The following is a 25,978-nucleotide window of genomic DNA, read 5'->3' on the forward strand; positions in this document are numbered from 1 at the left end:
CATTATAAGATCCACCCTTATATACATATACCCATATATATCCAAAAATATACTGCAAATGAGCAATTTTAAATGTGAATTCTGGATGACGTTTTCCCGCCTTCAAAATGCAAGCATTCTATTGGTTTAGAGTTACCAAACAACCTTTCTAATAAAACAACCTTGCCCCTAAATGGAAGGTAAGGCACCTTGATTTAGTTCACGAAGTGCTATAACAACTTTAATTTAACCCTCTTTTAGTTACGAGTAGTTACGCCACTGACTGACGGAAACTCTTGAAGTGAAAATTATTGTAGTCTCTAGTCTCTTTTCCTCTTCCTGTGTCTATTATAGATGTTAATAATTTGTAAATAAATTAAATAATACAATTATAAAACGGTACTCCAGACGATGTTTGATTCTGGATCTGAAAATTTAGGCAAATGAATATCATAAAAGTGCATCCGTTGGTTGGGATATTTGCAATTACTTCGCTTTGATTATTAAAAATCATTATCAATCATTCTCATTAAAGACTAATTAATAGAAATGAGGGAAAATGAAAATGAATTTAAAAAAGAAATTTTGTAGTAGAAATGGCATGCGCTTTATGATGTCATTTTCAGGCGTGTCGTTGGGAGTATCGAAGGGGGTCGGGGATTGTAAGAAAATTGGCATGGCTGATCTTATTTGACGAAAGTTAAACTTGCACAAAATGTGATTATTAACAGTTACGTTCGTTAATTTGTTTCTAATTGATAGTGTAAATATCGCAGACCGTAAGAGTTAGAAGTGAACGAACGTAGGTATTTCGATTATTAATTCTAAATCGGTAGAACATCAGCTGTACTCCTTTCACTAACCATTGCAAATGAAAATAATAAAACTTATTTTCTTACTTTCTTTAAACGTGTAGGTATGCATTTTTTAATGTGTATGAATATGCCTAATAATTTCAATTTCTATAATAAAAGTGGTTTTGAACCTGATATGTTTACTTAATCTGGCTGATTTTCTACTCAAATACCATAATTATTTCAAATACCTGTATTTTTAAGTGAAGATGATGTCATTTTTGTTGTAGACTAACCATGTAGAAATAAAGCACAAATATTTCAATTAACCGTCATGTGGTTTATTGCATAAAAGGAAAACCAGTGTCGACATGTCGTTTTTTAATAATATTAAGAAGGTGCTTCACTTCGGTGGCAACGATGCCAAAAAGAAAAAGGTTTTCAATAATGTGCGGATGGAGTGCGATCCCGAAGAGTTCTGGGACTTACTCGGCGAGCTCGGCGACGGTGCTTATGGGAAAGTTTATAAGGCACAGCATAAACATAACGGGCAGCTTGCCGCTGCTAAAATGTGTAGACTGGACGGAGAAGAGGACTTATCAGATTTTATGATAGAAATTGATATTCTGTCGGAGTGTAAGCATCCGAACGTAGTCGAATTAATTGAAGCCTTTCAAAGGGAGCAGCAATTGTGGATGCTTATCGAATATTGCGACGGAGGTGCGGTCGATAGTATTATGACCGAACTGGAGAAACCTCTAAATGAGCTGCAGATTGCGTACGTGTGCCAAAATATGTGCAGGGGTCTTCAGTTTTTACATAAAACCCATATTATTCATCGAGATCTAAAGGCGGGCAATGTTTTACTAACGATGGCAGGTGGTGTTAAACTAGGTGAGTACTACCTACTTTTATTGTGTTTATAATTGTATTAAGTAAATAAAATTGATCTAATTTATTTATATTTGATGTGAGTGAGAAGCAGATTTTGTGTATGAACTTATTATCAAAAGGTAGCAATTACATTGGGGATTTACGATAATTCAACCGGTTTAACCGGGTTGGTAAATTTTGCTATGGTTACAATTATTGAGACAATTGTTTCTATGGTGATTTCTACCAACCCGGTTAAACCGGTGGAATTATCGTAAATCCCCATTATGGACAAAAGAGATTTAGCATTATTCAACTGGAATAGTCAAGCTTGCAGCAATTACCATGGAAACAACTGTGTTAATTAATGTGATCATAGCCAAATCTATCAACCGGGATAGATAATTAGAATTATCATAAAGCCCCAATCTGTTTGCTATTTTTTAAAACAACAGGCGATAGTATCATCATCATCATTCAAAGTAGAAGAATTACCAATTCTGACAGCAAATTTTTATCTCAATACTGCATTGTGTATAACCCGAGGGGCAACCACCTAAGGAAAAAATGTCCAGTGTTTTCCATATTTGGGAATATGTAAATTTAGAGATTTTTGGGATATACCGAGATTTTTATAAGTATTCCTAGGTATTTACATTGTATCTTCAAGTGTTCCCAGGTAATTTTATTGTGTTCCCATGTTATTTCTTTTATTAAACGAACCGAAAAAGTTTCTAGCAAGATGAAGGCGTTTGAGGAATAGTTAATTTGGAAAATCTCTCCTCGTGCAGGTAAAGAAATATTGTATTCTTAATGAAAATGGGTTAAGTGGACCATACAAAAATAAATATCTTGTTGACAACCTCATCTGAGCAATTTACATTTATCAAAGTGTTTTTGAAGAAATTTTACAAAAAAACTTCTCGATATAAATCATTCTTCTTTGGTACTACACCCTATATACACTTTGTCCAAAGATAAGGATGTCCAACCATAGAATAGAAGATACGACTTGGTTAAATTTAGAAAAGAGTTTTTATCTTAACTATAGATGGTTGCGCATCTACAGAAATTATTTTTGAATGTACAGGGTGTCCCATTTTTACAGTGTCAATACACAGCTGATTTTGTTTTAAATCGAGCACCCTGTGTATTTTTAGGTGATTCAATGTCATTTTTAAACCTCTGCATGGAAACCTATTCACTGTTTGGTTTTTTATCAATGTTGCCAAATTATTAGTTTTTTTCTGAATAATTTTCTTTAAGCCACTTTGACAAATCGTACCGACCTTGATTTTAAAGTTAAGAAATACATTTGGTCAGTAATGTGAATTTGAACAATGAGTAAGTTGAATTTAGTGATACAGGGTGTTCACAAAAAAATAGTAAAATTTCCATATTTCAAAGTGCCATAACTATTTTTTTTCAAATGGAACTACCATTATTTTATTTCTCTATTCAATAGCATGTTGAGTGCTCTTCAATTTTTATAAGGGGTGTCTGTGCCTAAACCCCGCAGTAGTTTTTAATATTTTTCACAAAAATAGTTACCCATTAATTAATTACATGTTTATAAACAAGAGTAGACCGTGATAATAAAAAACCAAAGAATGCCAGACAGTAAACAAGTGCCATAAATTAATTATTTGTTGCAAGTGTATTCCTGATTGCGTAGTAAAATAATATGATAATTATATATTATGGGGTCGTATAAAAAACCAAACACTCTGTATAAAAACTGAGTATCGGAATGGATTCCAATCAAGAGGTATGTACTTAACAAAGATTTTGCCAAAATCAGTTATCCTTAATAAGGAGAAAGTTATGGGGCATTAAAGAAATCGAAACGTCCCATAGTGGCCAAACGATTAGAGATAGCTGTTTGCGCTAGTGATTTTTCTCTCAAAGTGAGCTCCAGATATCTAGGTCTATTTTTTTTCTGTCTTTAAATAAAGAGTGTTCCATAAGAAAGTGTCAAATTTGGACCACCAACGTACAAATTAAACGCATAATTACCTAGCTACATGCTTTTATTAGTTTATTTATTTGATTATTTATTAACAGTTCAAAGTGATTGGACGAAAATTAACAAAATTAAATTTTCAAAGAGTGATTATCGTAAGAAGGAACAATCTCTCAGCCCTTATCTTTTGGGTAAACTACATTGTATTGCTACTTTATATCAAATATTAGTGCAGAGATTTCTTACCCTTTAAAAGTTACAGCTTTTTAAAAATTACATTTTTTATTTTTAGCGCATTTCCACAAAAATAAAAAAAATGCGCTATTGTGGCCACTTTGTCCGTCCGTCCGGCTGTCCGTCCGTCCGTCCGCTCGTTTTGCGACGCTACTAGTTCTTTATCTTAAGAGCTATTGTTCTACTTTTTTCGCTATTTGGTTCGTTATGGTGCCGAGTCTTGTACCAAGGAAGGAATTTTTTCTGTACCGCTTACAAAAAAAGTTATTGTAAAAAAAAACAAAAAACCGTTTTTCACATGTTCCATAATTTTACACTTTTGCCGTTTATTAACGATCCTAGAGATCGTTTATAATTTTGCATTGCTATCTGTCGTCTGCCTTTGGTCTGTCCGTCTGTTCCTTTGTCTGTCTGTCCATCTATCTGTCCGTGTGAACGATAAGTTTGTTTAGAAATGTTCGATCGCTTTTACATCTCCGTTAGTTATGAACTGAATTGCATTAAATTCAATATGGGCATAGCTTTAGCCATATAATACGCAATGCCAAAAGCGGAATCGAATCGATTCAAAATTCACAGTGCCCTTTTCGCATCTCGACCATTTATAAACCGAATTGCAAACTTTTTTACTTATAAAAGTATTTGAATGAAATTTGATACATAGGCACTTGAAATAAAGGAAAATCAAACACCAATTTCAAAATTTGGTTTTGCGCATGCGCAGTGCCAACTTTTTTATTTATGGAAGAATTTAAACGAAATTTGATACATAGGCACGTGGAATAAAGGAAATCAAACGCCAGTTTCAAAATTTGGTTTTGCGCATGCGCAGTGCCAACTTTTTTTATCTATGGAATCATTTAACTGAAATTTGATACTTAGGCGCTTGGAACAAAGGAAAATCTAACATTAGTTTCAAAATTTAGGTTTGCGCATGCGCAGTTCCAACTTTCTTATTTAGAAAAGCATTGAATTGAAATTCTTCTCATAAACTGAAATTGAAGTAGCACGTCAAAAATGGATTGCCCATGTGCAACGCTATCTTTCATATTTGTGGCCGGATTTTTATGATTTTAATAGAAGTTGCATCTTACAATAATGGGAAATAAATGCAAGTGGAAATGCGCTTTATGTAAATCGTTTACGATTACTTTTCAACTTGTTTCCATTTTTGACCGTCAATATCTCTGTTAGAGGATCAAATAAAAATCTGAAATTAGCACACAAAAGATCCCCATAAAGTGAAACTGTAGTAGGACATTCATCTAGCAGTAATTTTGAGAAAGTTGATGAACGGCATCTTAAATAGCATTAAAAATTGTTGGGGAGAAGTGTCATTGGTTATACTCTAGGTCAAATATAAACGCCAAAAAAGAATTTTCAAAATATTTCAAAAACCAAAAACAAGGATTTCTAAACGCTTCTTTGACCTTTGCGAGGACCTCTTTTCTCCCATTTAACCAAATTTATATCTCTTATTATATCTAGGCCCTCCTTATCTCGAATACAATACAGTGTACTTATGTAGTGGTGATAGCTTGACGAGTAGTTTGAAGCATAAACTAATTTCAGTTCTCGTACTGTTCATTAATTCTTTAATGTAGTCTTTTTTGAATGTGGGTGGTATCACTTTAGAAAAATTCTGTATCCAAGAACCAATTGCGTAACAGCTTACAGAAGTGGGAGATATAAGCAAAAAATAAATAGGCTGTTTTTGTGGTGGATGGCCTGAAAACGTTTTATGCATGATTACTCCTTCCATAAACCTTCATTTCTACCGCCACAGTCAGAAGTGCAAAGAAGAATCTCGCACTAGATTTTGTGTAAAAAATGTAATTAAATTTTCCCAACAACTTGTTAGTAACTATAGGGATTCTTTTACCCAAATTTCAGTTCGATGACGGTTTTTAGCAAAGAAGTTGTTTAGTAAGAGGCAGGCAGTGAACAAATGTTTGCAATAGTTACTTATTCACCCAATTTTTTTGGGAAAATTAGCTACTAAATTGCAAAGTTGGTAAAAAAGTACAATTTACAGTGGTTTTTAGGCTTTGGTTCATTCCAAAATTTTATTTTGAGTTTCCTGCCACTATTGTGAAAACCAGATTTGAATGATCAAAACTCACAGAGATAGATAAAGAAACAGATGAACTGACCATTCTAGCATATTAGCGTTCTTTGGTAGGTTCTTTGTAGGTTCAAATTTGTGGCTCATCATTCGGATCTCCATAACGGGTTGGGCAAATTTTTGAAAAATCTTTGGAAATAACTGTGATATCACCCAAAATCTGAAAATATATTTCATTTTCATTTTCCCTACCTTAAACGGTCGGAAATAGACGGTTCCCATTAGCAGTTTTTCTTTAGGAGAATCTGAACTTGTTATCAATATTTCCAAAACTCATTAGATGTAGAAATTACAGGGTACTTTTTTATTTCTTACGGGCGCCATATTGGATTTTTTCGAAATGAGATAGAGGACAAAAAAAGAAAACTAATGACGTGTCACACTCTATACTGTATTCATTTTAAGAAGGTAGCGGTAGAAAGCATAGGGAAGCTTTGACCTTCACTGTGATTGGTTAAAACATGAGTCAGTATTACAATGAAACAAAAATCGACTGATGAATTTTGTAAGGTGGTAGTTTATGTTGCCGACTAAACGGCCGAAGTGTCATTAGCTGTTATTGTCAAAGATTTATTTCTGTTCGCTGTGCTGAATATTTGTACTTTACAATAATTTGGTGCCAATTTATATTTTTCCTGTGTGTGTTGATCTTCAAACAGCTACTACCTTGTTATACTGAATGCAGTATATACTTTTACATAAATTTACAAGAAACATTTCAAAATCAAAAGTTTTACATTCATTTCTCAACAAGACATTCACGGGTAACTAGATCTTCCGAAATCAACAAGGCTATGATGGCGATGCATTCAAATGCATTACTTTTTTTGTCCTCTACTTCATTCCGTAATCTGAAATAGTGCATGCTATGGTAGGTGGTTAATTTTTTTGATTGGTTGTCCTATAGTATGTGATTTATTTTTAAAAAATAAATGGAATAGTGTTTAAACATTTTTTTAAGAAATTACAAAGGTTTACATAGTTTAAAACAACTGATACATTACATTGTAATAAAGTAATTGTACAAGAATTCCATTGTATTGTAGGGATAGGCTCAGTTTATTGAATAGTACATTTTTAACATACTGTACTCTTTTCAGCGGACTTTGGTGTTTCTGCAAAAAATAAATCTACCCTTCAAAAGCACGACACATTCATTGGTACCCCATATTGGATGGCGCCTGAAGTAGTTTTATGCGAGACATTCCGTGATAATCCGTACGATTATAAAGTAGACATTTGGTCAATGGGAATTACACTAATCGAATTTGCTCAAATGGAGCCTCCCAATCACGAAATGTCTCCAATGAGAGTATTACTCAAGATTCAAAAATCTGATCCGCCAATGCTAGAACAACCCTCCAAATGGACAAAGGACTTTGTTGACTTTATTGCGAAAGCTTTAATAAAAGATCCTCAGAAAAGGCCAACTTGTGAAGATTTGCTGAAGCATCCGTTTATTAATTGCACTTTGGATTCAAAGTCCATTAGGGACCTATTATTGGAGTACAAGGCCGAAGTTGTGGAAGAGGAACTAACTGATGATGATCCAGAGGTGGGTGTTAACTTTTATCTTTACACGTCTTCAATAACACTATCAATTCTATTTTCAACGCTTATGTAAATGCTTTTTCATGCATAGCGAGGTAGAAAACAACGTAAAAATAAAGGTTTCTATCAAAGAATTGGTAAGTAGGAATTTGTGATTTTGATATTGAGCAGATTTTCATTGTTAAATCCAATTATCTCTTTGGACCGGAAATATCTGCAAATATTTTGTAGTTGTTTTGTACTTTAAATTATCTGTTATCACGACCTGTTTGTTATGCATGCGGCTTCCCGGGTTCCCCACAGCCTCGCATGCCAGATCAGGTAAGAGATCGTCGCTTTGCTTCTTACTTGTCTCAATTCCCAACTTTCAAAATTAGCATTTGCGCAGAGTGTGAAAAATTTTAATTTGTAGGACAATCGAACATCACAAGTTCCACTGGATATAGAAGATGACTCGTCATCTGTAAAAAGTACAGAGGTTGACAATAAACGTAAGTATGGTGATTGCGTGGTGTTAATAATGACCGAGTGATTTTCGAAATAGCAGGCGAAGCAGAAACCGGAAAAAGAGAAAATGACGCCGAAGACATTGATCGTAAAAAATTGAAAAAAGACTCATTCGGAAATAAAGGCGAAATAATAACGGTAAGATATGAATCAAGGTTATTTAAATTAAGCTTGGTGATTTCATTATGGTTTTTTGATAATATTATCTAATACCACAAGCTATGTAATAGAGTGACATCACACGATTTTTACCTATGGTCCATTATTTAAAGCTGTCTTTTATTCTTATAGGCAGATAAAAAGGAAGAGGTACAGCGCAAATCGTCAAGGGACAAAGGCCCTGCACCTCCTCCTCCTCCACTTCCAGCAAATGTGCTTCAGCCAAGTTTATTAGAAACTAAAAAGACAGATACGGATAAACCTACCATTTCTCCACTTCCGGTACCTCTACCGATTCTTCCAACGCCACCTTCTTCACCTCTTACACCTCCTAGCACACCCCCACTTCCACAAGCACCTGTCTTGCCCCCTAGTGTAGATATTGAAGTGCCTAAGAAAGAGGACCTTAAAACCGCAGAGAAAAATGTGGTTGACGGTTCTGCAGCAATGGTTAATCGTATACCTGCTCCTGTTCTCCAAAGTAAACATTTCGAGTCGAAATCCAACGAAAACATTATTAATGAAGGTGTTTCGGTGAACAATGTAGAAAATTTAGTTACTGTTTCAACCCCTCAAATGGATCGTAGTAAATTAAATACATCAACTGTTACAATTATCACAGAGATGCCTGATCCTTCAAATAGTTTAGCAACGAATATTAGTCAAGTGACCGTGGTTACCACCCACCCACCTGTTTTGGTGGATAACAGTTGTAACTCATCTCGATCATCGAGTTCGATGGCAACCAATAGTGTTAATGAAGTTGTGATTGTGGCAAACGAAACTAATAAAACTCACTTGAACGAGTCGTCTACGGACGAAGAATGCTGTCCGTCACTGGACTCTCTGGAATTTCCACCACCGACCGAATTCAGGGACAAACCAGTAAACGCTAAAAAATTAGACGATAGTGAAGTGTTTATTGCCGACTCGAGTTACGTAATAAACGATTCGGGATTGGACGTATCGGAGGACGGTTCCCATCTTCTCGACACTAGCCACGTTTCGGTCGTCAAGATAGATGAGGAGAAGGTGCAAGTGAAGGATTCCGCTTCATTTATGTATGATAAAGGCGGAGGCGGCGAAAACTTACGAGAGTCAAATAGCGATTTATCGTCGGCTAAGAGTGGAAGTGGAAAAAGTGAGTGTAGTGATGAGTTGAGAGGGACTTCGATTGTGTTAGATGGAACTGTTATAAACACTGAACCCAAGTATAAACTTAACGGCCAAATAATTTATGCTTCCAGTCAAGATGATATATCTAAGAAAAATTACAATGGTAGGTATCTTGGCAAAAATTTGTTTTTTGTCATTGTTATGAAAATGGCAAAAAGCACATGCTTTTGATATTAGAAAGGCCTTCGATAATGGTCTGTTAAGGTATGCGTTCACTGAGGCGGAGCGCACGCAACGGACGCGCCATAAAATACCTTGCACTTTGTAAGTGCACGTTACGTCCAAGTGAACGCATCGTCATACAATGTTTCAAAATAAATTTTCTTCGGCGCGTCCGCTCTGTTTCAGTGAACGCTTAGCTTTATAGTACAAGATCCCACATAAGATCCACCTTCGCTCATCTGTTTACTGAGTGAAATACATTTTTTATCAAACGAACACATTGCAAATGGGTTGCTTAAAAAAATTAAGTCAAGACTACCCTTAATTAAAATTAATATTTCTGTCTGCACACAGGAATACATTTGCAGTTCATTTCATTGAGAATTCTTGTGATCCAGATAGCTTCCCCTACAGCAAATCTTGCTCTCTCTTGAGTGTGTGAGCGGGAATTAAAAATTGGCAATCGCCCAACCTTTCAATTTTCAATCCTAGGTAAAATTTTGCATCAGTGACTTGTACCTGGATATTTGTAAATGTATAGTGGGTTGGGTTGGTAGAGCAGCCTTGTCTGAAACCCCGCCCACTCAAAACTAAGGCACTCCCTTATGAAGTGTCATCAATGTTGTCTTGAAGTTCACAAAGAGACTCATTTTCACTTTGGGTGAGGTCACATTTACTCAAAAAATGAATGAACGTCTTAATTCCAGTATCTAGCTGCTAGGAGCTTGGTGTAGTCCATAAATGCTTTTTCTCAATTGACATACCCTGTCAGTTCCATCATCGTAACCTTCTGGTAGGTTCATAAAAACTTCAAAATTAACTCTCCATAAAGGACAGCATGTTTGACGTTAAATTCAATCATTTTGAGTCCACACACGCTCATCAGAGAAAGCGCCGAGTCCCATCTCTTGGTAGGCCTGAAGGTTTAAGTGAAACCAATACTTTCCTGTTAGAAATAGCTCGGCTACAAGACTCGTCTAGTAACGCTCCACTGAACAATCAGCATTGCATTTGGCCTTGTACACCCACCGACAGTCAATCACCTTCTTTTCAGCCGGCCTAAGAACTAGGTCCCAAGTGTGATGTTCATTGAGCACATTTACCTTCTCAAGCATTGTCATTTTCCAATTTTTGGCTTGGGAACTTTCATGGGCTTTGATGCACATAGACCTCGACATACACTGTTCAGTTTGATAAGCTATCATGGTGTCGCATTCCAAGGTTCCACTTAATGCATAGTCCTTCAACTTTCTCAGCTCTTTAATTAGGATCTGTCTCGGAGTTTTCACTGTTTTCCTTCATTTTTCTCGAATGAGTCTTCATTCCTTAGTATGGTGAATTGTCAAGTTGATCCTGGTGTCAACAGCTTTGATCTTGATTCCAATTTCTTGGGAAGTTATCATATTTACTACTCATTGAAGATTGAAAAAAGGTAAAAACGGGCTATTTTAGATATTGTTGTGTAGACACCCTGTATATTTTAACGTTAATTTTTTGGATTCTTGTTCCTGTTTACATTGATGGACCTGTATATCAGCTGCCTTAATTGCCATGGATACAATAAACAAAACAAAATTTCTATGAATCCATGACCTACTATTTAAAACAGTAAAAAAATAGTTTTCGTGGCTAAAATTAAAAAATATAGGTTCTGATAATAATGGAGTCGGGAAAAAAAATGAAAAACAATTGACGTTAGTATACAGGGTGTCGCGTTTAAAAAATATAAACATTGAGTCAAATCTCAGAAACTGTGATCCAAACATTTTTTAACTACGACACTGGTCTTTGTAAAAATATCTACAATAGGTAGTTTTTACCTTTTCTCTATTTTACATTAGGCTAGTCAAAATAGGTGGTTAAGGTAGAAAAAATTAGTAACAAAGTGATCTCTGCGGAAATGAGTACCCAATAGGGTCCTTATTAACTCCTCAAAAATCGCACTTTGTTGCATTGGTGGAACTTGGAAAAAAATGACCGCCATCTTGATTTTTTTCGAATTTATTAAATATTTCGTAAAGTATACATTATATCAAAAAAACTCAAGAGACTTTTTTTATGGAGAATCAAAAGTTACCTATAATAAAAAAAAAGTTTAAGTCTATTGATCAAAAAACAAAAAAGTTATTGAAATTTATATGATTTGGGTAATTATCACATCTGTGTCGAGACTTAGATGTATTTCAAGAACTTAATGCAGATCAGTTTTAATTAAATCAGGACTTAAAATTATTTTAAATCTGTACCGGTGTCCAAAGAAGATTTATGATTTAATTTAGCAGGTAAGTAGAGGGAGGCAAATAATTGAGTGTTTTTATTTTCTTTAGGTTATCGGCTCACTAGAGACTCACTAGAGATCTCACTAGAGCTTCGAAATCGATAATCTAAAGAAAATAAAAACATTCAATTATTTGGTTTCCTCTACTTACCTGATACATTAAATATATCCAAATAATTCACATGGAGCAATACATCAATAAAAAAAAGGAAAGAAATCATACGGATTTAAATGTAAAATTCATAACATGCGATTATTGGCTCCCCAAATTATTTTAGAGCAAAAATGTATTAAGCTTTTTTGTAGAAAACATTTTTTTACGCCAATCAACCGTATTAGTTTTCAATTTTTTTCATATAAAGACGGAAAATTGGAAAAATAAAAACCATAATCTGCGATGCCATGGAATTTTCTAAAACAAAAAGATATCCAGTTATCAATTAGCAGCAGATCGAAATGGATTTTATGATCGACTTGGTTACTGTCTTGCAGTTAATGGTGACTTATTCGAACATTTATTGTAAATTATTATATTAGGAAAGCGTTTGAATTCGCTGTTCTAAATATAATACTTTTTGATAGAATTTGATGTGTTTTATAGCAGACATTCCATGGCATTACGGATATTGGCGTAGTTTTTCTATTATAAAACTCCATGGCATCACAGATTATTGAAAAAGATGGGGGTTTTAATTTTCCAATTTTCCGTCTTTATTATGCAAAAAATTGAAAACTAATACGGTTGATTGCCGTAAAAAAATTTTTCCTACAAAAAACCTTAATACATGTTTGCTCTAAAATAATTTGGGGAGCCAATAATCGCATGTTATGAATTTTACATTGAAATCCCTATGATGCGTTACGCAAGTCACCACCCTGTATAGTGTGTGACGTAACTGGTTAATATCATGAATCTTCTTTGGACACCGGTACAGATTTAAAATAATTTTAAGTCCTGCTTTAATTAAAACTGCTATATCTGCATTGAGTTCTTGAAATACATCTAAGTCTCGACACAGATGTGATAATTACCCAAATCATATAAATTTCAATAACTTTTTTGTTTTTTGATCAATAGATACAGGTAACTTTTGATTCTCCATAAAAAAGTCTCTTGAGTTTTTTTGATATAATGTATACTTTACGAAATATTTAATAAATTCGAAAAAAATCAAGATGGCGGCCATTTTTTTCCAAGTTCCACCAATGCGACAAAGTGCGATTTTTTAGGGGTTAATAAGGACCCTATTGAGTACTCATTTCCGCAGAGATCACTTTGTTACTATTTTTTTCTACCTCACTTGTATAAACCTGCCTAGATTGACCAGCCTACATGGATAGAATAGTAGAAAGATAAGATAACATCCCACCCTGCCGATCAGTAATGCCTTTTCTGTGCATTGATGAACATCTTCATTGGAAGCGTCCTTAATAAACAAGTTTTTATTTTCAATAATAATAATAATAATAGTGCCGTTATTTATCCCCAAAAACAAAACAGAAATAAAATATACTTCTACATGGCGAAGTTCAGTTCGGCGGAGACTACCGCCGTCTGTTCTTCCACTTAACCTTGAAACTATTCCGACTGTTATTTACATTAAGAAATTAAACAAACTACAATATAAAAAATAAAATAAAAATTAAAAAAATACTTTCCTTAGAACCTTCCAATAAAACCGCGATGAAATGACTAGGTATGTTAAATTTTGATTTGATGTTCGAGCAGCAATTTGCGCAACTTAAGCTTGAATGATTTAAGCGATAGCAACTTAAGGTTTGCAGGAAGATTATTATAGACCTTTGTGAGGCTATATGAAAACGATCTTGCGATTGCGTTCTATGCACTGGTGGCGTTAGTAGTCCTTTAAACCTTAAATTGAGGTTATGTACATCAGTTCTGAAGAAGATTTTCCGATATAGATACTTTGGTTACTTGGTAACTATGATGCTGTGATACAGTGCAGCCGTATGCAAGAAACGCCTTTGCTTCGTATTAAGCCAACCACAAACACTTATCACTAATGTGCTCATACTTTTTTATTCCAAAAATAAGCCTCAAGCATGAATTCTGCAGTTTGTGTATTCTCCTTTCATCGACTGAATCAAGGCAGGCGTTGTAGACTGAGTCACAATAATTTAGTTTAGATAGTACCAGAGAATTACATAGAATTGTTTTTTGTTTTATGTTCAACAAGTGCCTCTTACGGTAAATAAGTTTTAAATTCGCATAACCATGCTGCATGCATTTTGATATGTGATCTTTGAAGCGTAGATCTGCATCGATAATGACACCTAGATTTTTTACCTTTTCATCAAAGGTTATTGTTTCATTATCTACAGCTATGTTCATATTACCAATTGCAGCCAACCTATCTCTACGCCGACCAAACAGTATTGCCTTAGATTTCATTGCATTAAGTTGTAGACCATGCTCCTTAGATACCTTGGCTATACGATTTAAATCTTCAATATTTCTGCTTATTTATTTATCTTATTTATTTGCAGGTTGTAAATTTCTCATTTTGTTATTTAGAGTGGGAAAAATTAAGTTGGTAGCATTTATAGGCTATCATGTGACACACGACAGATGTCTGATAGTACTTGCAGAAAGTTTGAGCACACTGTTGCGGAAACATTAAAAACATTCTGCTTGGGGTTCCGTGACAAATCGCACATCCTCAAGGTAACCTTTTTTAGCTTTACCATTGACTATCATTGAAATGTTGAATATGCCCTTACCAACCGCCTTCATTGATTGGTTATTTCGGACTTCATCGTATTTTTCTGGGAGAAACATCTCAAAAGTATAAAACCAATTACGGTTCATGGTCATGTGCTGTGTTGCACCGGAATCTGCAATCCAACTATTGGAGGAATCCGCAGATAGATATGGTATCAGATTAGCTAACAAATGCAGAACCTTCCTGACTCTTCTCACACTTGGACTTCGTGGGAATTCTTACAGTCCCGCTTGTAATGGCCTAACTCACCACATTTGTAACATTTTGGGACAAACTTCTTTGACTTGTCGCCACTCCCATCGCCCTTGCCGTGGGCACCCCCTTGCTTGTTGGGCTAATTTTTACTGGAAAAATAGGCAGCATACTCAGTAAAACTATTTGAGGAACTTCTAGCATTCAGCCGCTGCACAATCACACATAACCTCTCCCTAAGATAATCCAACGTTCGATTTTTCTTAGGTACTGACTCCCAAGCATTAATAGATTCATGGTATTTGGCAAGCATCGTACTAAAAACCCTTTTCTGGAGCAGTCAATTTGTCAATTTTACCTTGTCTTCCTTTCAACATGACATTTTTCATTATGTTATCACTTTCATATAGCAACACATTAACATTCGAAATCATTAAGGGCTGGTTATTTAATTTTTCCATCAACAAAACTCAAATTGCATAACTGTTCCATTGTACAGGGTGGCCAACTAAGAATGCGAGGTACTGTATCTGAGAATCTATCGATCGTAGAGACTTGCGGTAAAAAAATTTATCACTAAAATGGCCACGAGCAAAACCTGGAAAATATTTTTACGTTTCTGAAATGACCGCTAGGGGGCGTACCTGCAATCTGGAATCTAAAGTCACTAAATATAGAAAGTACCGCAATCATCCGCCATTTTTGGGCAAATTTCCTGCCAACTTAAAAAAATTGACAAATAAAATCTGAATAGCTGTCATTTTTTATAACCTAACTTCATAGTACTGTCATGTTTTATAAAAATATATACAGATATCTCCAAACAGGTGGAACAATCCCTAACATTAAAGTTACTAGAATCTGGTAACTTCCGCCATTTTTGGGCAAAAATCATGCATTCTCTCTCTAACACACGAGCCCAATGGATTGCGGTACTTTCTATATTTAGTGACTTTACTGGAATCTAAAAAAGTGATTTTTCTGTGAATTTCGCTATATTAACCTAACAAAAAAATGTCCGGTCGAACCAACGCATTTAATTTTTTTGAGAAAATTAACCATTTCTGTCGGAATGTCAAAAAAAGCCCTCAAGCGGCGATATGTGAAACTAACAAAACTTCAAATAGCATAATATTTGTAGCCAAAGAATAACTCTTTTCAATTAACCCGAGTTTGTTAAAATCGGCTCAGTCGTTTCGAAGATACAGGGTGTTCTTTACGGAAACCTTTGAATACCCCCCACCACTTCCTTTGTCAAACAAAAAAGGTTCAGATTATCGTCGTCTTCAAAGACCGGACATTTTTTTGTTAGGTTAATATAGCGGAATTCACAGAAAAATCACTTTTAGATTCCAGAAGTCAGTTACGCCTCCTAGCGGCCATTTCAGAAACTTAAAAATACTTTCCAGGTTTTTCTCGTGGCCGTTTTGGTAATAAATTTTTTTACCGCAAGCCTCTACGATGGACAGGTTCCCAGATACAGTACCTCGCATTCTTATTTGGCCACCCTGTACATCATCAGTTCTCTGCTTCCCAGGTCCTCTATTTCATTCGAACTCCTATTTATTGCTACTTGCCCTCCTTTCCCTTCTGTCACATCCTTTGTCAGCTTCTCGTTCTCAACATGTGACCCAACCAATTCCTCTTTCTTTTGGTAATGTTAATATCTATGATTGATCTTCTTTCTCAAACTCTTTTCAATACTCCAGTATTTCCCAAACTTCTATTCTTTTTCAGTATCATTCCCACTCCATTTTCTCCTCTTTGATCTTTACTAAAATAAAATTTTGCATCTCCACAATTCACTCCCCTCTACCCTTACCATCTACTTTCTTTTATACCAATCCAATCATACCGATATCATTCTTCATTAGCTTCCTCAAGATTTTAGAATTTGTAGAGGGTCGACTTCTTAATCCGGAAACCATTTTCTTGTCAATTAGAGTGCTCCATAAGGTTTTGACACATTAGATTAATGGAGGAGTGCAGAGATTTATAGCAGGGGATAAGCGTCTTCCTTGATGTTCATGAAAAATTGTCCACTGTCTATCACATTTATATGCAAAATGTATTTGAGAACGTTTTAATTATTTAATAAATGTTTCAGGAAAGTTGTATCCAGATAGCTACGAGTCAGTAGTCTCGGGGTCGCGATCTCACAGTGAGAGCGGTTCTGTACGTAGCAACGATTCTCGCAAACGTATATCTTCGGGCATAATTGGAAAAGGTATGGAGCAGTCTGATGGTGAGAGTGTTTCGTTAGCTAGTCATGATAGTCGGGGTAGTAGTGGTAAAGATCATAAAAATGATCAGTACTCAGAGTCGGGCGATTTTGAAGATGATGTGGTGGTTTTAAGAAAGAAAGCTCCTGCTGTAAGAACCAAAGAAGAAGCACACCTTAACAACATAAATCGCAAGACACGAAAACGAACTAGGAAGTTTGTGATTGATGGTGTTGTTATAACAACAACGACTAGTAAAGTTATATATGGAGATGAAGACAACACCAACACTCTCAATCCGCATATATTTAGGAAGCAGGAGTTGCGAGAATTGAAATATTTGCAGAAACAAGAACAGAAGCAATTTCAAGATTTATATCTGAAGGAAAATCTAGCAACGGAACAACAAGAGAAGCGATTTGAGCAAGAAAGGTTAGGTCTTGAGCGTACTTACGAAAGCGATTTGGAACTATTAAGTCGTCAACAAAGAATGCAAGTGGAAAAGGCGGAAGCGCAACATGACGCAGATCTTCGCACATTGTCTAAGAAAATACGAGCCGACCAAGAACGGGAATTAAAACAATTTAGGGAAGGGTTAAAACAAGAATTGCGTTTGTTAAAAGCAGAGATTGAACGGCTACCAAAGGAACTAAGAAAGAACGAGTTTAAAGTACGAAAAGAAAAATTAGATATCGAACACTTAGATCGCGAAAAATCGTTTTTAGAACAACTCAATGATAACCACGAAAGCTCTTTACATCGTCTTAGTGATTCACACAGAGAGAAAATTGCGTTAATGGAAAGACAGTTTTTGCAACAGAAGCAACAGTTAACGAGAACAAGGGAGGCCGCCTTGTGGGAGATTGAAGAAAAGCAGATACACGAAAAACATCAACTTGTGAAACGACAATTGAAGGACATCTTCTTTTTGCAACGACACCAAATGTTGATACGACACGATAAGGAGATGGAGCAAGTGAAAAGGAGGGCTAGTCGCAAAGAAGAAGAGTTGTTAAAGAAACAAAGTGTAGAGAAGAGGTCGTTACCAAAAAGGATTAGGGCTGAAATGAAAGCACGCGAACAAATGTTTAGGGCTTCCATGACGATTTCTGTATCTGGAACCTCTGATCCAGAGACAGACAAACATAAATTTAGAGAGGTACTGGTTCCCTTCTAAGTCGAAAGGTTTCTAACTTGATTATTTTAGTTTCAAGAAAACGAGAAGAAAAGGTACCAAGCCGAACAGCAACGTTTCGATTTAAAACATCAGCGCCAGTTGGAAGAACTTCGAGCGATGAGTGACGCAACCATTAAAGAACTTGAACAGTTGCAAAATGAAAAGCGAAAGATGCTGATGGAGCATGAGACGCTTAAACTAAAACAGCGAGAGGAGGCGTTCGCTAAAGAATTACGCGAGTGGAAGGCACAGTTAAAACCTAGGAAACAAGTGAGTATCAAAAATTTGTAACTTTGTAGCTTAAGCATTCAATGAAATTGAGACGTTAATTCTTTGTAAATAAGATTAATTTTCTTTAGCCGTACAGTTATCCTTTAGTGTAGTTTTTAATATGCAATAAACGAATGGGCTATAATACATATAATGCCCATGCCCATATATGTGATTTTCCTAAAAAATACACTTTACAACTAACAAATTCGAACCCATTTACAGGGGAATTCTTAAGAAATAGGAGTAAATCGAAACTCACTTGTACATTAGGTAAAACAAATTCTTGCTAATTGGTTCCTAAGTAACAATCTTTTACACAATAACATAAGGCTTGAGTTAGGCAATAGATTGGAACCTTTTTAATACTGTTAATTTTACACAAGACAAAAGGAAAATTTACAGTAAAGTCAGAGGCAGTCCTAACACCGATGACGTCAACACTTTGGAAAGACCACCTGAGAGAATGCTCAAGAATAAATAAAATTCTTTAAAACGGTAATATATAAATATAATAAAATGACATAACTTGTTTTGTACTAACTACAAACAACTGATTCATGTGCATAAAGTACGGAAGATGAACTGGTGGCTCCAGTTATTGTCACCTTCATCTGCCACTTCAAAAAATGCTGCGATTTGTCTTTCCTCCATAGGAACCTGCATCTCTGTCTTCATCTCTAATAAAGACCTGGACCTCCAAAATGGGGCACCGATCCGGGATCACTTTGACCTTGAGGTATGCGCATGCGTTAAGTTCAAGGTCATTCGATTCGCTTCTGTTTATCGAGAGGAAAACAGGTCTGTTTATCAGAAATAGGTCAGTTAAACAGAAACAGACTGAAAATGAAAAGTTTCACATTTTGGGAAGTTATATCTCACTACCCATGTAAGATAAAAAAGGTAAAACCGGTTTATTTTAGATATTTTTACGTAATTTTGGATTACCATATCTGAGGTTTGCATCAATGTTGGTATTTTTTAAATGACACACCCTAAATTAAAATTAAACGTAAATTTTTTGCATTCGTTTTCGTATACAATGCAGGAGGAACTACGACTCTCTTTGGAGATCAAATCTCAAAACTGGACATTTTTTTTACTATGCCACTGGATTTTACGTAAAAATATCCAAAACAATCACTTTTTACCTTTTTTCTTTCTTACATGGGTAGTACCATATTATGATAACATCCCAAAAAGTCAAACTTTTCGTTTTCACCCTGTATGAAACAAACGCAGCTAGATTGATTCTGTTTGTGATATTAAAAGTTTCACAAAAAAGTGGCACAAGGTCGCGAAAACCGCAAGTCTCTATCTTTAAAAAAATCGAAAAAAGTTGCAAGATTTGATGGGATAAATTCGATGGATGTAGAAAAAATTTTTCAAAATGACGGTTTTTGAGATATCGACGTCGCTCGATAGAGAAAACAATGACAAAAAGATACTTAGTACTTCATTTGGGAAACAACCTTACCTTACTTTTGCCTCAAAGTTTGCAATGTATTTCTTATGGCAATAATTCGTTTTGTAATTTTTTTTGTATATCGAGTGACGTAAAGTCCAATATCGCGTCCATTTAAAATAAGGAAGTGATGTCAATATCTCGAAAATCGCAATTTTGAAAAATTTGTCTCTACGTCCATTGAATTTTTCCCATAAAATCTTGCTACTTTTATTTGATACTTTTTTCAATAGATCTCTGTCATTAAAATATTTGAACTTTTTAAAAATGTCAATTTTCACTTTTTTCCAATTACCTACGAAACGAATTATTTTTTTCAAAATATCGCATCAGAATATCCATCAGCATGAAAGACTACACAACACAATTGCATATTAAAACTTCTGGTTTAACCTGAAGCCGATGCAACTTTTGTTTTTCAAATACAATCCCTGTTTTTGAAAAATGTTTCACTTTGCTGTGTGACAATATAAAATATGCATATGGTTGATATACAAAAGAATGAAGAAATTTGTGATTCAATATTTAGAAAACTTTTGAAATCTCGCATGCCTTGTGCTGTCAGGATGCGTGGGGTAGATCTATTGTGGCAAAAGTAAATTCTTCAAAACAACACAAAGTTATTGTAGGTCTTTTCTGTATGATATGGCACACAGCATGCTATAGACCATTCGCACCTTAGTATGCAGTATGGGGCTTATGGAGAAACAGTACATGCTTGCCAAACTTATTATAGGATCGATTACTGCACCGTAAAACGGTAGTTTAGACACTATTTATTACTTTTTAACCTAACCTCAGAAGTCAAAAAGGTAAATTAATAACAAGTTGTAATTGTTTGTCAAATGTGGCCGAGAACAGCTTGTATTTATTAAGTCCCCAAAAATTTACAAATGTACAGTATACATATTAGTCACTGGAATCGAATTGAAATTCATCGGAAGATGACTGCGACACTTGAATTATAAATTCTTCAACATCATCTTGAAGATAATCTGCTGCCCACATGCCATCTTCGATAGTTTTCACGTGATTGACATAATGTTGCCAATTTTGAACCGTAACTTGTGAATAACCCATTTTTATTAATTCTTCCATGTCCTTTATTTTAAATGTTTTGTTATTCATTTTGATATGATGTTTAACTTGAGCCCACACCATTTCAATGGGATTTAATTCACAATGGTATGGAGGTAAACGGAGAATCTCGTAACCTTTTTCTTGTGCAATAACATCAAGCTTATTTTTGTCGTAGTGATGCCGAACATGCGCAACAGAAGCCAGTAGGTCTCGTTTTAATGGATTTTCTTCAATCGGTACATTTTTCTCACGAAGCCAATCTATAATGTGTTCTTTTCTCCACGACATTGTTGGTATCTTCTCCAACTTTCTACTGTGGTACGAGGCATTGTCAATAACAATGACTGAATTCGGTGGCACATTTGGTAGAAGCTGTTCAAAAAACCACTTTTCATAAGTGTCTGCATCCATTTCGTTGTGTGCATCAGCAGTGTTCTTTTTGCAGAGAAAAGTCAGTTCCGCGCCCGGAATAAAACCATTATCACCACCAGCATGTACTAACGCAAAGCGAGGCCCTAGACCAGTGGGTGATTTTAAACCTGTACTGAGTCCTTTGATGAATGCCTGACGATTGCTTTCAACGGTGGTGTCATGCCACGCCCTGCTCACCGAATGACCAATGTTAACCCATGACTCATCCGTATACACAATATTTTTACCTAAAATATAAATATTATGTAATTTGCAATTAAATATAATAAAAAGATTAAGCACCTTCTTCTCTCAACTTCCTGATGCGACGTAGGTATTTATGTCTCCATCGTATAATATCATCCCGTTCAATAAGGATACTCTTGCGGCCAACCTTCTTAAATTCAAAACCCATATCTTTCAAGAGATTGAATAATGTGGTGCGTTTAAAGTTGGGTAGATCGTTATCGTCATTTACGGAAGCTAAGATGCTGTTCATAGTTGGTGGAATATTTGTAATGAAGAAGTTATGCACTTTACGTCGAATAACTGATTGCACATTTTCATCATACACATGAAGACGATCATTGCTTTGTTTCCCTTTTCTTTGCTTGCGTTTTTTCGGGCTTGATACACCTTCGTTTCCGTCTTCCTTTTTAATGGCATAGATGCTCCGTTCAGAACAACATAAAGCTTTACTTGCTTCTTTCACAGCTGCAGTAACGTTCATCGTTCCCGAGAAATAGTTCAGCACGTTGATAATGAGGTGTTTCTCCTTCCGGCTAAAACACTCTCCTTTATGGCGTTTCACGTTAGCAGATCCTGCTTCAGCTTCGGCTTCCATTTAATGGGATATTCTAAAAAGATGAAATCAAATAACGGTTCTACAAGAACACTCAAAGTTACCTTGTATATAAAGTACGAGATGGAGGCGTTCTTAAAAGAACGATTTTTAAAGCAATGAGACAATAAAATGTGTTAAATACGAAAGACAAAAACGAACCACACACGTAATGACAATACAAGAAGATTTGACGTTATATTTTGTTTTAAAGCTTAAATTCAATCATATGTAAGTTTGGCATCATTGCGGTAAGGAATAAGGATAGCGTTATTGAAGAATGACGCAAATTAGTAAAGGAGGGATATAGTCCATAAGACCCCATACTGCATACTAAGGTGCGAATGCTCTATAGATTTCATATGGCTTCTAAATATTGAATCAGGAATTTCTTCATTAACCATATCATTTGATGATTTCTGGAACAAATATAGTATAAAATTTAGTGCCAAGCCAAACATGGATTATTTTTTAATTTGGAATGTTGTTGAAGGTGCTTAAGCACAAAAATTAGGGGTTAATATAAATTTTTATTAGAGTTTTTTCAAAACAATACATATTGAAAACTACTTATTGGATAACTCGCTTTGTTTATTAGATCTCGCTTTTTTATTTTAAAAATTAAATAATTTAATAATAATATTTATCAACTACTAACATTGCATGCCTTATTATAGAAAATAGAGGAAGTACTATATCAAGAATTGGGAAAAAGTCGCTGCTATCAATTTCAACCGGTAATGGCAAAATTTGCGAGCAGTTCAATGCGTTCGGAGTCTTCCTCCTCTTCCTCTCCCTGTATCGCTCCCATTAACGAAATAGCCAAAGCCCGATGGGGACATGCACGATCTTGGAGCACGGTGTCTTCCCACAAGTCACGTTTGCTAACATCCTCTCCTAATTTACAAAGTCACGATTCTCTCGTTTGACCGTTGTCGGCAGCTATTGTGTGAAGTAGTGCGACGTTAGAATTAATCTTTATTAAATTTCGTAGAATTTAGAAACGGGTTTAGTGTAACTGTGATATGCACTGTTCCTTAATTTGAGCACTTGCGTTAATGTGTAGAAATTTGATTGGAGTTGGTATTATGTTTTGGGTGTTGTCTTGATCTTCTGTCTCTATAACCTTCTTCAAAATTCCTTTTACTCTACTGTATTCGATTCTAAGAAAAAAAAGGTTGGTTTGCAGCACATTTTTGAAGGACGAGTAATGAATTATCGTTTCATTGTGTCAATTTCAGAAATTGGAAGAGGTATTTGCGCAGCAGTTGGATGAACAGGAAAGGTTATACGGTCCAATAATGCCTTTAACATTACCTCACGATTTACCAGAAATCAACCAAGACTGTTTGCATTTAGGGATTGGATCAACACGAAGTAGTTTGTCTTCTGTTTCTGAAAGTTAATTAGTATTCATGTTGAAGAGCGTGTATAGTAGTTATTTTCTTTTATTAAACCATTAATAGTTCAAACTAACATGTAAATTGATTAATGTGTAATTAAATTTGTATTTCAAATTTTAAAATTAGCCTGTGTTACGATGCACTTAGTAGTTAGCGGGCGGTTTTAAAAATGAGAGACAATGTACATATTGTCTCAACAGACTGAGTATTATAAAGACTAGCATTAATAGGAATTGATACTTGTTAATATTATTGGCCCAGTCGAATTTTTAGACCTTTTGGTTGAGATGAATAAATTGAACTTTAATTTCAATTGCTGCAACCGGTGGTACTATTTAATGTTATTTAAAAACATTGGTTTAAACGTAAATAACAGAACTGTTTGCTTGTTGTGAATTTTCTCATTAATAATTTTCTAATTTGCTCTGAGAGGATGGTTCGAGTATAAAATTTATTCTTCTCGACCGCTGTTAGTTCGCCTGGTCTGTTTTGTCTTTAGAAGACCTTTATTGCACCGATGTTTTTATACACACCAAATTATTTATTTCGTTATACAATTGAAAATGCTACAATACTTACTGCACGAATCTCAAACATATTCGCGTATAGTCTTATTTTATAGCAAAATTACTTTTATTAGCAAATTGACAATCAAGAATGCTCGATTGTAAATCAGTTTAACTGTAGCAATTTGTGTCAAAGTGAATATTAGTTACCTGCCGCTCAGACTGGCAAGGTTTTAAATGCGTGTATATACTACATATTTAAACGTTGTAATATGAATAATTTTTTTTTGTAGTTTTAATATTAGTTTTTAGTGTATTATTTTTGTTTTGCAAACTGTATCAAAACTTGTTTTCTTTTATATAATCTGTGCATAACGAACAGGATTGTTGTCGATTTAAAAAAAAGGCCCCAACCTTCTAACAATATTAATATTTAACCCTACTAATCGATAGATTTATTTTATATTCGGTAAATAAAAGTAAGGTGATATGTAAGATATTAAAACCTATTTTGAAATTGATGAATGAGATTGAATAGCTAATATATGAAATATACCATTTTAGTCCTGCTTTGTGTTGTTTCTCAACATCTGTACAGTCACTGTATATTTTTATGTGCATATATTTACTAGTTTTTAGTTAACTGTTTTATTTTAATGAATTTGTTAAAACAGTTTGGCACTTTACTCTAGACGTATTATACGATTTCAAACTACACCCAGGTCTACCAGTTTATAAATAAACAAAGCTAATAAAAAGTGAATTAGTGTTGTTGTTTTCAATAGATATTGCACTCTGCATGTAACTCGGGAAACAATTTTTTATTTTGTATGTATTTAAAGATGGCCGAAATCATTTTGGGATGTAGATGCAAAGGATTATTAATGTCCATGGTGGAAGTTGAAAATGGGATCGTAATAAATTAAGTTCTCTTTTTTAAATCAACAGTTTAATATTCAGATGGTACCACAAATACAAATTTGAGTATTATTTATTAAATTTTGATAGGTAATGGGCGTGTGCGTAAGTTTCTAAACATTTTTTATTGTGTATAATTGACCCATTTAAAATGTTCTCAAGGTTAAAATCCTTTTTAAGAATGGGTTTATCGTAGTGTTTCCAAGATGATTAATAATAATCATAATAAACATATGCCGTATTATTAGTAAATTCCTAAATATAACGCAAGATAGTACATACACGCATGATACACAGCATATGGTAGTATCTCCACCTCTAACCCACATTATTGTCTTTAATTGTCCCAAAAAAGTACAGAGAAAAAAATGAAGCAATATACTTTTATAAGGCAAAGTTCAGTTCGATAGAGCTACTGCGGTTCGTTCTTCCATTTAATCTTGGAACTATTATTCACATTAAAAATAACGGAGATTAAACAAATTACAATAAACATAAAAATACTTTTCTTAGAACCTTCCAATGGACCTGCAATGGAATATAATGAGTCATTCAAATTCTGAGCACCTGATATTCCGTCATTTACACAATTTTCTAAATTCCCTTATTTCACAGAATTCTTTTTATTATACTAAGCGCACTATCCTCGTCGCAACTGAACTATTCATAGAATAAGCCAAGACTAATAATAGTTTAGAATACTTTATTATTTAAGAAACGAAAAATTATATATTTATATAATAGGTGTGTTATATCAGATACGATGTCTTCTTCCCAAAAAAATCGATATACCTATAAGTTTAACGAATTTGACACTTTTTGTCCAAAAATACACATGTATGGTTCTTTGGTAATCGAGCAATCAAATTCGATCTTTTTCCCTGTGAGTTTCCTAAGAAAATTAACCTTAATTAACGATTTTTTTATTTTCTTAGGGCAATAATTCCA

General features: G+C 34.7%; 1 protein-coding gene across 6 annotated transcripts; it reads left to right on the forward strand.

Annotated features, from left to right (window-relative positions):
• The first annotated feature begins 277 nt into the window (after nt 1–277).
• Nucleotides 278–24,681, forward strand: LOC116175083 (serine/threonine-protein kinase 10). Of its 6 annotated transcripts, none has more exons than XM_031493154.1 (11): nt 278–781; nt 1,064–1,667; nt 7,069–7,523; nt 7,611–7,656; nt 7,800–7,840; nt 7,932–8,010; nt 8,067–8,164; nt 8,318–9,464; nt 16,845–18,118; nt 18,167–18,406; nt 22,881–23,246. In XM_031493154.1, the coding sequence occupies exons 2-11, from the start codon at nt 1,145–1,147 to the stop codon at nt 23,130–23,132; spliced, it is 4,155 nt and encodes a 1,384-aa protein (XP_031349014.1). In that variant the 5' UTR covers nt 278–781; nt 1,064–1,144; the 3' UTR covers nt 23,133–23,246. The 6 variants fall into 6 exon arrangements, with proteins under 6 accessions (XP_031349014.1, XP_031349013.1, XP_031349017.1 ...); XM_031493153.1 differs by having other exon boundaries at nt 279–781; nt 8,064–8,164; XM_031493156.1 differs by lacking the exon at nt 22,881–23,246 and adding an exon at nt 23,445–24,681 and having other exon boundaries at nt 282–781; nt 8,064–8,164.
• Nucleotides 24,682–25,978: the final 1,297 nt, after the last annotated feature.

The sequence above is a fragment of the Photinus pyralis genome, unplaced genomic scaffold (assembly GCF_008802855.1).
Source record: "Photinus pyralis isolate 1611_PpyrPB1 unplaced genomic scaffold, Ppyr1.3 Ppyr1.4_LG6, whole genome shotgun sequence".
NCBI lineage: Eukaryota > Metazoa > Arthropoda > Insecta > Coleoptera > Lampyridae > Photinus > Photinus pyralis.

Coding starts and splice junctions, on each gene's coding strand:
- LOC116175083 (XM_031493153.1), top strand. CDS start 1,145: ATGTCGTTTTTTAATAATATTAAGAAGGTGCTTCACTTCGGTGGCAAC. Junction 8,165..8,317: donor ATAAAGGCGAAATAATAACG/GTAAGATATGAA, acceptor TTATTCTTATAG/GCAGATAAAAAGGAAGAGGT. Junction 18,407..22,880: donor AGTTAAAACCTAGGAAACAA/GTGAGTATCAAA, acceptor GCCTTATTATAG/AAAATAGAGGAAGTACTATA.